General features: G+C 41.8%; 1 protein-coding gene across 1 annotated transcript in view; it reads left to right on the top strand.

The window, feature by feature from the left end:
- LOC137518633 (cadherin-10-like) overlaps positions 1–14154 on the top strand; it is a 612711-nt gene that overhangs the window by 573311 nt on the left and 25246 nt on the right. The window contains exon 11 of the mRNA XM_068236734.1: positions 12551–12659. Coding sequence (XP_068092835.1) covers positions 12551–12659 — 109 coding nt within the window. The remainder of the gene's footprint in view (positions 1–12550; positions 12660–14154) is intronic.

The raw sequence follows: 14154 nt of genomic DNA, 5'->3' as shown, positions 1-14154 counted from the left end.
CGCCAATTGGCTTGAACATGGTGGCAGCCCCAGGATTGCTCCACACCGTTTGGCATGAACGGTCTTCACGGGGCTAGCATCTCAGCTTGGAACCCTTCAGTCTCCCAGCGGTGTTTGCCACACTGAGACTATTAGACAGTAAAACTGCCGTCTAATAGGGCTGTACAGTGCTGCGATCTAAGGCGTGTCACACGGCTGTCCCCCTAGGGGACACAGACGCAATCGGCAGTGATAGGCTGAAGCCTATCACAGCCGATCGCTGTGATAGGCTGACAGAGGGAGGGAGGTAAAAAAAAATAGGCATTTTTATTAATAAAAAAATAAGAAAAATATTTACTTAAACAAAATAAATATTGGGGAGCAATCAGACCCCACCAACAGAGAGCTCTGTTGGTGGGGAGAAAGGGGGGGGGGTCACTTGTGTGCTGAGTTTTGCGGCCCTGCAGCAAGCCCTTAAAGCTGCAGTGGCCTCTTTAGTTAAAAATGGCCTCGTCACTAGGGGGGGGGGGGGGGTTAACACTGCAGTCCTCAAGTGGTTAAAGGCAACCTAAAGTAATTGAAAAAAAAGCCAGTTTAATTTACCCCTGCAGCCACCCTGTGCCTGGTTTTCACTGAGCTATCCTCCAGTCCCCCGCAGCGTAGTACCTTGTCTTCAAACAAGGTAACAAAAGGATATTGGTGTGGGACTTTTCTGAGGATATTGGCGTGGGAAAATTTTTGAAAGGTAAGTATTCATGATTAATTAAGACTAATAAAGGACTTTTTTCATTGTTGTGTTTTTATTTATTTTAACCGTTTGTATAAATGGGTAAGCAGTACTATATGCCCCTATACTAATTTCTCCTGGGTATGGGGCTGGAATCTGCAGGTCCCCTTCTTAAAGCGACACCCATGCTAACCTAGAAATAAAAAACACATATACAAGTAGATAAATACTACTTCTACTTACATACCTGATGTATTGTGCTGTCCACATAATGATTCCTGTGAATTTTATAAAGGAACAGCAGAAAATCCTATTCTAGGCAGTGTCTATTTTGCCAAGCTAATGCTGGCATCATATCCTCCCTGACTCTTGTTTTCCCCCCTCCCTTCTCTTGCTCATTGTGTATTCATTAGCTGCCCTCCTCCCAGAGTCTTCAGAAACTCTAACTGAGGTGTATACTAGGATCTGTCTTTTTATTTACTCCTCCAGTCGCTGAGTCACCCCAGCCTTGCTTGTAAACACAAGTGATCAGAGGATGTTTCTGATAAGCAGCTAGGCAGGGAAATAAAGGGAAGATGAAAAATATATTATAGATAAAAAGAACCACCAGCAAGCAACTGAATGGCAATGGCTATTAAAGGGCCAGTGCTCCTAAAGTATGTGATAACTCCAAACCATAACAGCAGAAAAAGTTTTGCAAGTTTTGAATGCAGGATTAGCATCTTTATCACTTAATAGACTCAGACCAGTTGCTGTTGAAATTTTATTTTTATGATGACGATACCGCTTTGAAGGGGGATCCCAGATGCCACCCTGAACTTCTCCAGGTATGCGTTGTTGGCCCCCACCTCCTCCTGGGACACCTGAGGTGGGGAAGAGCCATTTGTCCATGGATTGGACAAGGGCTCTGGGGAGGGGGGAAGCTTTGCCACCCATCTCCTTCAGAGCGGCCCATACCATAGACCATGTGGGCTGGTCTAGCTCAGGGTGCAAAGCCCCATGGGGCCGGGGCTCCGCATTGTGGCTATCTCTGCCTTCACGGGGGACAAGTTGTTAAAGAGTCTCAGGAGGGGAAAACCTACATCATTTTTTTTTCATTGCCCACACTCTGAACAAAAAAAATGATCCAAAAGATAGGTAAAGTTGCCAGGAATACTTATACAGCCATATTACGACTGTAAAGTGATCCCTGGCCAAAATAATGCCACTTCCATGGAGCTTTCCCCTACAAACCCCGTCATGAAATTCACTGCTCTTTCTATTGAAAATGTTTTCCTCTTTTTCCCACTGTCCTCCTTAATTTACCCTGCAAATTTGGTGTTTTTAGCTTTGCTAAAGCAGGGGCTTTGCTATTAACCGCTAAAGGTAAAAAAATTGCACCAAAGCGAACGGTTGAACGTCAATTGTGCACACAAAGAAGAGAAGCACTGGCTGGCTTGGAGGAGGGAAGCCCCCCCCCCCCACCGAGAGTGACTGGAGGCGCCGCGGTGATCACAGGGGTCACAGTGTGCGCACAAGGAAGAGGCATGCTGGCTGGCTTGGAGGAGGGAAGCCCCCCCGGGAGTGACTGGAGCCACCGCGGTGACAGTGTAAGAGGAAAGCAGGAGGAGTTACAATATAGAGGAGTGCTGGCTGCATTAGTTTAGGGAAGCCACCTTTGGGGTTAGAGGAGCGGTTACAATGATCACGATCTCAGGGGGAGTCTGGACAGGACACCTGGCACTGTAGCATTCGGACCATAAGACACACTCACTTTTTCACCCCACTTTTGGGGCAGAAAATGTGCTTCTTATAGTCCAAAACATATGGTACTTTAAAGAAAAAATAAATAAAAAAAACCCTTCCTAACTACAACCACATTGCAGTCTTGCTAAAGTTGCAGATGTTAAACCGGCCATGATTTCCCCATCCACTTCTTGACCAGTACAGAGTCTATAAGCAACAGTGTAACTAAAGACATCGCCAAAGAGGAAACTGTTAATAGGCTACATAGTTAAAGCAAAAATATAATTTTTATATTCTACTGCAGGGTTTTGTCACTGTGTAGAAAAAAATTTGCTTTGGAACGTGGAGAATGCCTGAGGCTTTGAGAATGAAAGATTGTGTTTCAAATACCATATCTCCCTATTTATTTTGTTGTCCACTTAAAACATTGCATTCCATGGCTACATCTAGTGGTGGGCAGAAATTACGCCTATGTGTAATTCGCAATTACGCATCATAATGGTAATGCAAACTTTCTGATTTACGTGTAAAAATTTTGCATGGAAACGTACTCGCTAACCATAATTATGCATTTTAGCATAATTTACGTGTAATTTCAGACGTAAATGGGTTAACACATACAAATGCATTTTTTTGCGTTGAATAATAGCCACGGGTGTACAGTATACTGGCAGATGAACACAATTTTTTTTCCGCATATGGACACATTTTTTGCATTGAATATTTAAATAATAGCCATGCATGTGCAGTATGCTGGCTAATGAAAACAAATTTGTTTTCACCTATAAAAGCATTTTTTGCATTGAATATTTAACTAATAGCTGCGCATGCACAGTACACTGGCAAATAGATATTATTTTTAAGTATTGAACATGAATTATGTGTTATTGCGTAATTACAGGCGTAATTACAATTCTCAAATGTAGTATGTTGTACGTAATGAAATCACAATTAAAGAGACTCTGAAGCGAGAATAAATCTCACTTCAGAGCTCAAAGTTAGCAGGGGCATGTGTGCCCCTGCTAAACCGCCACTACCACGCCGCACAACGGGGGTCCCTTTACCCCCAAATCCCCCCCCCCCCCCGCAGTGCTTGGTCGTACGTTTGGTCGCTCCTGGAGGCAGGGCTAACCGCCGCAGCCCTGCCTCCAGTCGCATCTATCAGCGGCGCATCGCCGCCTCTCCCCCACCCCTCTCAGTGAAGGAAGACTGAGAGGGGCGGGGGAGAGGTGGAGATACGCACTGACAGACGCGCGTGGGGCAGGGCTGCGACGGTTAGCCCTTTCCCAACCAGGAAGCGCTCCCCGGAGGGGGATTTGGGGGTGAAGGGACCACCGTTAAGCCGCAGGATAGCGGCGGTTTAGCAGGGGCACACATGCCCCTGCTATCTATGAGGTCTGAAGCGAGATTTATTCTCGCTTCAGACTCTCTTTAAGCAATGTGTAGTTGAGGAAATGTATGCAAAATTTAGTGTTGACCCATAACGAGTACCAATAGCTGCAAAACAAGTCAATGGGGCTACTAGTTACAATTTTTCTTTTCATTTGCTTTAGGTGGCTCTTCAAAGTAAATATGGCAGGTGATTTAAGGGCTAATCACTGCTGTAAGAAAAATCAGATCACCCTTTTATGAAATGGCAATTTAAAAGGTGCAATTAGCAACACTATCAAAGATATGAAACTCTATTACTTCATAAATAGAAAAAAAGACTAAGCCAAAATATTTTGGGGAACTGTATCCCTCAGAATCCCCAAATAATTAATTTGTTTATCTGGGAGTGTCCAAACACCAAGTGTATTTATAAAGTCTCTCAGAGGCACAAGTTGGGGTGCTCAGCTTATGAAACAGGGATTTTTGGACGCTTATATATGTACCTGATGAAGCAGGCTTACCCCATGAAATGCATTGTTGTGTGTTCTGTTCAATACATTCTCTTTTGCGACCTATGCTGTGGTCTTTACTTGGAGGAGGTCAGTCCGCCCCCCTTCCTTTTTTTAACCTTACTTTTTAGAATTGTGTGCCTCTTAGTAGTATATTGCAATACACAAGTTTAAACCCAACATCATTTCAGACTTGTAGTGCACGTACCTACTGAAGCAATGGATCCATTGCCAATATGCCATAGTCACTTAACAAAACAATTTTCAATTTGGCTTAGCAGCATTTTCCAGCTGCACATGGGGAGCCTAGGGTTGCTTTACTACAAAATGAAGTTTTCCTTTGTTGCTAGGCAGAATAACATGCCTCAAGAGCTACTCTTACCATCCTTATCTGCTGCATAGACATTAAATGTGTTTAGCGACTTCAAATGCCAAAGTTGTACCAATGTCAGATGCCACATCAAACTTTTATCAAGACCCATTCCTGTTAAATATATGTAGTAAATTCAAAGCACTATAAAAGATCTCATTTCATTTTAGTCATAAAGTGTTCTAACAGATCCACTTTTAAAACTGATATAATAAGCTGTATAACAATTAATAAAGCAAGAAATGCCTTTACACGTTATTATGAATGATGATGAAGGTTTACTGAACTGGGCAAAAGACCTGCAATAGCAGAGTATTGCATCATTTGTAAAAGTCAGATTTATTCTACTCAAAAAATGGATTAGCACATTTCAAAATAACAAAGGTGAAAGAATGTATATACAGTGGTTAATATAACACAGCAGCTTTCATGAAAAGAAAGAGATCATTTGCATTGCTTGGGGCTTTTAACAGATGTAATCATTTAAAAAATACCACAGAAAATAAAACAGAATGACAGATCAGGGGGGCTTGGAGAGGTCTTTGGTGGATGTGGTATTTTTCTGGAGGAAATACAGTATATGAATGATATTAATTGTGAAAATGAAATGATATTATAACTTTAATTCTCATTTTTTTAGAATGTATATTTTATTTTATTAAGCATTTGTGTTGATAATTTAATTTGAGTCATTTGTAGCTTTGGAAATAAAAAAAGTAGTCTAATTTAAATACATAACTTTATATAAATCATATTTATCTTCAAAGTATTCACACTGATTATATAGTAGTGATGTAGCAAACATAACATTTTTGGCAAATGTTCACAAACTGGCTGTTCACAATGGGCTCCATAGACTTCACATGCCCTGCAAATTTGGTGTTTTTAGCACTTAAAGTGGCTCAGAGATGAACTAAAGAAAACGTTTTATACATACCTGTGGCTTCTTCCAGCACCATACGCTTGGATCGCTCCCATGCCGTCGTCCTTTTCTGCTCACAGCTTCTGTACCGGGTCCCTGCACTTCCGTCAGTTGGGGCCAGTCTACGTCATAGAAGTGCGCCCTCTACATATCTCACCAGCACCTGCTGGAGAGATACACAAATAGCACACTTCTCTTACGTCAGACTGGCTCCGATTGACGGAAGTGCAGGGAACTGGTACCGAAGCTGCGAGCAGAGGAGGACGGTGGCGTGGGAGTGATCTGAGCGTATGGGCTGGAGGAAGCCCCAGGTATGTATAAAACGTGTTCTTTAGTTCAGCTCTGAGTCCCTTTAAGGGGGCTTTGCTACAGTTTTAACAGCTAAAGTCGGCATCCATTGACTTTAATGTAAAATGTGAACACAAAGTTTAGACGGGAATGGCAAACAGCCCAAGTTTGCTGGGAACTATCTGCCGACAAACTGTTCGGGCCATCTCTATTACTACTGTTACAAGCCCAGTTTTAGACAGAGATCCAGATTAGAACCAGAGTGTTGGAAATACCTTTGCTTGGAAGTGTGTGTGTGTGTGTGTGTGTGTGTGTGTGGGGGGGGGGGGGGGGGGGGGGTGCTTGAAGATATTAATTCAAAAATAACATGCATTTTGCTTAATCTCACACTGAGAACCTTATTCAGACATGCAGCATGAGAAAATGTGTGGTCAAGAGTGGAACGGCAGCCAGCACAGAACCACCATTTTCAACACTCTACCAAACAAGATGCTTTTCAATATTAGAATATGCTTATCAAAGACTTGCAGCCATGCAGACTGGACCTGGAAATAGGAAACTTATTGGGGGGCTTAGGCAGTAGTAGTGACTGTCCCAGTAGTGCCTTCAATGTGTTCAGGATAAAGCAGGAAGTAGCATCAAAGACTGTGTAGAAAAGAGTGTGTCAGTCACAACTGAGGATGTTTTATTGATTGTACAGTGCATTACAGTAACATAGTGCATGCATCATTAGCAAGTGTACTTATCCTGATGTGGCTCTTATCACAAAGACGGACCAAGGTCCTATCCTTACCTCTGTGTACTCCAAAAAGGAGTTGGATTTTAAAATAAACTACTTCAGTTTTTTTTCCCCTTAAAGGACAACTGTAACAAGAGGGATATGGAGGCTGTCACATTGATTTCCTTTTAAACAATACCAGTGTCCTAGCTATCCTACTGCAGCCAAATAGACCAGCAGGGCTGCCAGGCAACTGGTATTGTTTAAGAGGAAATAAATATAGCAGCCCCCATATCCCTCTCATTACAGTTGTCCTTTAAAAACCAGAGCAATTTTTACATTCCAGCACTCCTCCCATTCATTTAGCAATAACTAGTTTGCTACTTATCACACCTAAATGATCTATATCTTGTTTTTTTTTTCCGCAAAACAAATTAAGCTTTTGGGGGTGATATTTTATTTAAGTAATTATGTTATTCTCTAGGCATTTAAAAAATAGACTATGTCTCCATTTCTGTCCACTATAGTTTTCAAATATACAGCAATACCATATATAAAACCCACACAATTTATCTGCCTATTTTACTTCACTGCATCCATTTGAAAAGGGCGCCTGGAAAAAAGGGTTCCTGCTGTAGCCCATATATGTCAAATTCGGCTGCAAAAAGGACGCCTGGTGTAGACCATATTCCAAATTTGGCTACAAAGGGCACCTAGTGTAGCCCATGTATACCAAAATCAGCTACAAAGGGTGCCTGGTGTAGCCGAAAAGCTAGTTTTGGTTTATAAAGGCAAAACCAAAACTTGTTGGGTTGGTTGGTTGGTTTATAAAGGCAAAATTTGTTGGGCTATAAAAGGGCTCTACATGTAGCTGAGAAAAGTGATTACTATGACCTAACTTCCCCCTACTCTCACACAGAAACCTCCCCTGATGGTGCCTAACTCTAAGACCCCCCGCCCGGTGGTGCCTAACCCCAACCCCCCTTGGTGGTGCCTAACCCCCCTGGTGGTGCCTAACCCCCCTGGTGGTGCCTATCCCTAACCCCGCTGGTGGTGCCTAACCCTAAGACCCCCCTGGTGGTGCCTAAACCTAAGACTCCCCTGGTGGTGCCTAATCCTAAGACCCCCCAGGTGCTGCCTAACCCTAAAACTCCCCAGTGATTACTATGACCTAACTTCTCCCTACTCTCTCACAGAACCCTCCCTTAGTGGTGCCTAACCCTGAGTCCTTTTGCAGCAGATTCAAAAACCTTTTAGCCGAAAAACTTGTAGCCAAATAAAAAATATGGGCTACAAAGGGGTACCCCTTTTGTAACAGAATTAAATACCTTGTAGCCATAAACCTTGTAGCTGAAATAAAAATATGGGCTACAAAGGGGCGCTCTTTTGTAGCAGAATCAAAAACCCTGCAGCCGGAAAACCTTGTAGCAGAATCAAAAATATGGGCTACAAAGGGGCGCCCTTTTGTAACAACAACAACAACAACAAATAACATTTGTAAAGTGCTTTTCTCCCATGGGACTCAAAGCACATAAGCATGGCTCCGACCATCGTGGTACAGAGGAAGAATTTTATAAGTCTGGAAATGCCAGGCTAAACAGGTGGCTTTTCAGTCTGGATTTGAATAGCTCCAGGGATGGTGCTGTCTTTACTGGGTGTGGCAGGGAGTTCCAAAGAGTAGGGGGAGCATGACAAAAGGCTCTATCTCCAGATTTTTTGAGGTGCACTCTGGGAGTGACCAAGTTTATAGAACTTGCTGATCTGAGGCTGTGAGAGGTGTGGTGCAGCTTCAGCAGGTCCTTCATGTATCCAGGGCCCAGATTGTGCAGGGATTTGAATGTCAGCAGTCCAATCTTGAAGAGTATTCTCCATTCTACTGGTAGCCAGTGCAGTGAGCGAAGGATCGGTGTAATGTGACAGTGGCAAGGCTGGTTTGTTAGCAATCTGGCAGCAGCATTCTGCACTAATTGCAGGCGACGCAGGTCCTTTTTGGGGAGGCCAGCATAAAGGGCATTGCAGTAGTCCAACCGTGATGTGATGAAGGAGTGGACTAGGGTTGGAAGATCCTCTGGGGGAATCAGATGTTTAATCTATGCAATGTTCTTCAGATGAAAGAAGGAAGATTTAACTACAGATGAAATTTGGTTTCTGAAACTCAATTCCCCATCGATTAGTACTCCAAGGCTGTGCACAGGGTTGGAGCTGTTTATGTCTGAATTCCCAATTCTGATTGGTGTTGCTTTAGGATAGAGCTGTTTTGATGGCGAGTGCTGGCTTTGGACAGACAGGACCTCAGTTTTGTCAGCATTCAGTTTCAACCAGTTATCATTCATCCATGCCTGTAGCTCAGCTAAGCAAGAGTTTATTTTTGGGGTAGGGTCTGTTCCACCAGGTTTGAAGGACAGGTATAGCTGTGTGTCATCGGCGTAGCAGTGGTACGTCAGGCCATGACGTAGGATAAGTGTACCGAGTGGCAACATGTAGATTGCAAACAGCAGAGGGGATAGGATTGATCCTTGTGGCACTCCGAATTGTTGAGGTGCAGGTTTGGACATTATAGGACCTAGGGATACTCTCTGTGTTCTGTCAGTAAGGAATGATCTGAACCACTGGAGGACTGATCCACTGATGTCACAGTACTCCTGCAGTCTGTTAAGCAGGATTTCATGGTCAACTGTATCAAAAGCCGCTGAGAGATCCAACAGGATTAGGATGTAGCATTCCCCTCAGTCCCTTGCCATGAGTAGGTCATTGCAGACTTGGATGGGGGCTGTTTCACAGCTGTGGTGTTTCTTAAAACCAGATTGTAGAGGGTCCAGGATGTTGTTTACTGACAGCCTGGTTTTAAGATGCCGATAGACAGCCTTTTCAGTAACAGAATCAAAAACCTTGTAGCTGAATTAAAAATATGGGCTACAAAGGGGCACCCTACTGTAGCCGAACGTAAACATATGGGCTACAAAGGGGCGCCCTACTGTAGCCGAATGTAGCCAAATAAAATATGGGCTACCAAGGGGTGCAGGCTTGTAGCAGATATCAAAACTCGCGCATCCTTTTCACCACCTTGTAGCTGATATTTGCAGAAATAACATTGATGTCTGTTTTTGGAGGTGCCCTTTTCATACAGGTGGCTCAGGTGCCTTTTTCAACTGATCCCTACTTTGCTATCTCAACATTTAAATATTGGTACTAGTACAATGTCTCACAACAATATACTATTTGGAAATAAAGGTGCTATGTTTGTTAAGGGGAATAGTTTGAACAAGTAGAAAAAAATTCAAAAGACCTTGTAATTTTTTGAGAAAATTGATTTTAAAAAGTCAAAAGAAAATTATTTTTTAAACTTGGTAAAATGACATTTTTCTTTGCAAATGTAATTTTGTTAAGTTTAAAAACATTTTGAATTTTTAAAATCGATTGTCTCAAAAACTACAAGGTCTTTTTGAAAAAACAAAAACAAACAAAAAGGAACACCGAGAGCCTAATCTAGTGCAGTAAGGACTGGTAATTGGTAAATATTGAAGAGTGAGAAAGAGATACTCACAAACCAGGGCTACCTTCTAGGCAACTACTGTACATGCAGGTGAGGAGATTAGACCTGTCCTCACTCAGGATTAAGAAGTCACTCTCTGTAGATCAGAAAAGAAGGGGGTATCACCCCTCCACCAGGGGTGTACACAAATCTTGTGAACAGATGTGCCTAAAGAATAAAATACATGAAAAATATTTAAAATTATTGGAAGGCAGTGGTGAACCTTCTAGAAGCAGACACAAAAACTGTCAATTTCAAAAAAATACTCCCCAAAGTGTTGCATCATGTTTCACAGGTATAACCTGCTTCATCAGGCAATAAGCAGGGGTATATAACAGTAAATGTTCAGGGATGCACCAGGTGCCTCTGTGCACCGCTGAACATTTACTGTTATATACCCCTGCTTATTGCCTGATGAAGCAGGTTATACCTGTAAAACCCGTTGCAGCACTTTGAGGAGTATTTTAATACATTTATGTCATTTTGAAATTGACAGTTTTTGTGTCTGCTTCTAGAAGGTAAGTCCACCACTGCCTTTCAAGCATTCTGAAAAAAAAAAGTTTGACTTGTCCCTACTATACCCTTAACACATGTAGCAATTTTGACAATGATCACCTGTATGGAGCTTTGCTATTAACCGCTAAATTCTGTATGAAATTACGCATAATTACACACAAAATTAGCTAGGGATTATGCAAAATAAATTGAATTTCAAAATTGTAATTATGTGTGGCAATAATTGAGAAATTTTACTTAAAATTTTGCGTAATCATTATTAGCAGATTATGGTCATTACTAAATTAAACTACTAAAGGAAGAGGTGATAATATGGTTACCCTTTCTTCTGAGAAAAATATCAAAAATGTATTTGCCTTAAAGCAATAGCATATGTTAACTTAATGTTACATTGGTTGCCATTAAAGATTGCAATGAATTGTTCAAACTCACATGTTTTTCGTCTTCATACCAACAACACATCATCAGTGTATCTCAACCATGACACAACATGTCAACAAAAAGCTATCCGATATACAGTATATGTTACGTCCAGAACTCGAAACCACTTCAGGTCTGGATGGCCAAAATGTGAAGTAGCTGTGTCACTGTGGCCAATGTGAGGAATTAATTTATTCTCTCTTCCCCCTGCCACCTCCTATTTACCTCTGGCAGCAGGACACATGCACAAAGAGTTATTTGCAACTGAATGCATCTGATGAGCAGACAGAATCAGAGCGGTGGACTCTCACCCTTCATCTCGCCTTAGCGTGCTGCGTGTTTCATTCATAATATTTGTACTGTCACAAAGAGAGACACTTACTTGTCTCCTGATTTCCATAAGCATGCCCTTCCCACTCGCTATTGGACACAAGGGACACATGTCTTCTTGCCCCGCTACTGGCTCTCGCATTACGTTGATAAAACACTTCTCATTGTTCAGCAGCTGATTGGTTTATCGGGGTTATCTTCTCGGCATCAGATTTTTACAGCACTGTAACATAACATTGTTCATCACTGCAGGGATTTGTGCCATTCGTTCAACTGTGTGTGTGTGTGTGTGTGTGTGTGTGTGTGTGTGTGTGTGTGTCTGGCTGCCAGAGGTAAATAGGAGAGGACAGGGGAGGAGAGAATCAATTCATTCATCACATTGGCCACAGTAACACGGCCACTTTCCATTTTGGCCAGTCAGAACATGAAGTGGCCAGACTTCGGGTTCTGGTCGCAACATATACTCCCATGTCTCTAACACTGCCCCAGATGTAGACAGGCATAGGAAGGTACACAGGAGCCAGCACAGATGGTCTACTGATCTGCCTATAGTACCTGCTCCAACTGAAAACAGGTATGATGCAGCACAGTTTTATCTAATGATAGATCTTTTATCATATACTCGATCTGAATTGTTTGTGTTTTTTAATTTGAGTATTTTAGGGATAACAGCAGATAGAATAACTGCAGGAAAAAGAAAAAAAAAACTTTTATAGACTTGGAGTTGATTATGATCTAAACAGAACTACATCTGTAATGGATGATTTAATTAATTTCCATTGAACTTATATTGCTTAAGCTACAAATGTAGACAAAAAACACAATAGCCACTTCAAGCATTTTATATTTTGTGCTTCGTGTTTCTACTTTATTTAATCAAATATGTCTGTGCAAAGATTACTTAAAAAAATGTTTTGGTATTATGTAGGATACTCTTTCAATTTGCAGAGACATTAGTTTCTTTAAAAGTAGTAAAAAAAATTACATACAGTATTTATTTTTTATACCCCAAACATGGCTACAACCATCTAACATGTGCACAGGGTCGATGTGAAGACATCAGGGAGGTCCTCCCATTCCCTTCTTTTGATCTGCTTTTATTTTCTTACTTATTGATATTGATTATATTTTTTTCCCTTGTAGTTAATACAGACTATAAGTGCAGTGGACAAAGATGAACCTCCTGGAGGACAGAAATTCTTTTTCAGTTTAGCATCTGTCAATGCAAACTTTACAGTCCAGGATAATGAAGGTAAAGTGACTTTTGGATTGCAAAACAATGATGTTCCTAAAATATAATGTTAATTATAATATACATTGTTCTCCATTCCAAACATTTCATATTTTTAGCAGAATCCTTAGGATGATGTGCAAAGACAGGTGCAAAGAAACTATGAGGCCCTATTTACACATAATGGGCTTTATTCACTAAACCGTGATAACTATCATCACGGTCACGCCAGCGTTTTGCATGCATTATAACACGTGTAACGTTTTACACGCGCAAATGCAAATTTTCGCACAAAAACGGCTGCAATTTTGTGCAAACGTGATAATAGTTATCACGGTTTAGTGAATCCAGCCATATGTGTTGAGTTATGTTGCATTGCATCCCATTTGCCAAAATGGTACACGACGCAATGCAACGCAATACGACACAACTCAATGCAATGCATTAAGTGTAAATTGGGCCTGAATAAAATGGACGTCCATCACAACTTAACAGATTTAAGCTGTCAAATAAATAAGAATTTTGACAGGTTTCTTTAAAAAAACAGATGCAATTTTCTTGAATATACTGTGCTGATAAATTAGTTCTAATGAGCTGAAACTGAGACATTTGTCTGCTTAAATGTTTATCATGATGAAAAGTCAACCAAAAGTTTGGAGTCATTTTATGTGTATGGGAACCCCAAGCATATTCTCATAGATAGCACTTAAATAAGTAGACTAGTAAATGCTACAAATGGCAGACACAGTTGAATTGCAATTATTCTATTAAAACCTTTGGTAATGGTATGACACACCAGGGTAAAATGAATGTTTGCTGCTTCTGTAAATTGAAATCAGGCTTTAGGGGGGCGCTGTTGAGCAGCTGAAGAGAGTGGATGTGTGCTCTCTGAAGCTCCTCAGAACGAGCAGAACCACCGCAAATCCAGCGCACTGATCGGGGAACAAAGGATATATTCTTGAAGGGGAAACCCCCAGCAATGCACCAGGAGCCTCGGGAGAACATAAAAAGGACCCGCTCAAGTAAGATTCCCCTTCTTTCTCCGCTTCGTTTCAGACGGAGATCCTCTAAGATGGCCGCCAGCACTAGCTCCGTCCCACGTGACTCCGCTGACGTCATGCGTACAAATGAGGATCCTACGCGTACAACCATGGACTCCATGCGTAATCCCGCTGAAGACACCATGCGTACTAGTAAGGAATTCATGCGTACTTCAGTAGAGCTCATGCGTACAAATACGGATTCCATCAAAGCATCAAATGCGAACCAGGGAGAGCACTCGCATTCAGGCAGGCGTAATTCCAATGCGGACACTACGCAAACAAGCATGGATCCCACTCTTTGCCCTACACCAATACTCACTGGAGGCATGTCAGCAGCTGATTTTATAGTCATCATGAAAAACATTTTCAGACAAGAGCTATGAGAGGCTGTTTGTGACCTATCCAGACAAATGTCCGATATGGGCGAGAGAGTGAACACTCTTGAGACGCAGACAGACGAGCTAGCGACATCG

The sequence above is a fragment of the Hyperolius riggenbachi genome, chromosome 5 (assembly GCF_040937935.1).
Source record: "Hyperolius riggenbachi isolate aHypRig1 chromosome 5, aHypRig1.pri, whole genome shotgun sequence".
Lineage (NCBI taxonomy): Eukaryota > Metazoa > Chordata > Amphibia > Anura > Hyperoliidae > Hyperolius > Hyperolius riggenbachi.
This window is presented reverse-complemented; position numbering and strand designations above follow the sequence as displayed.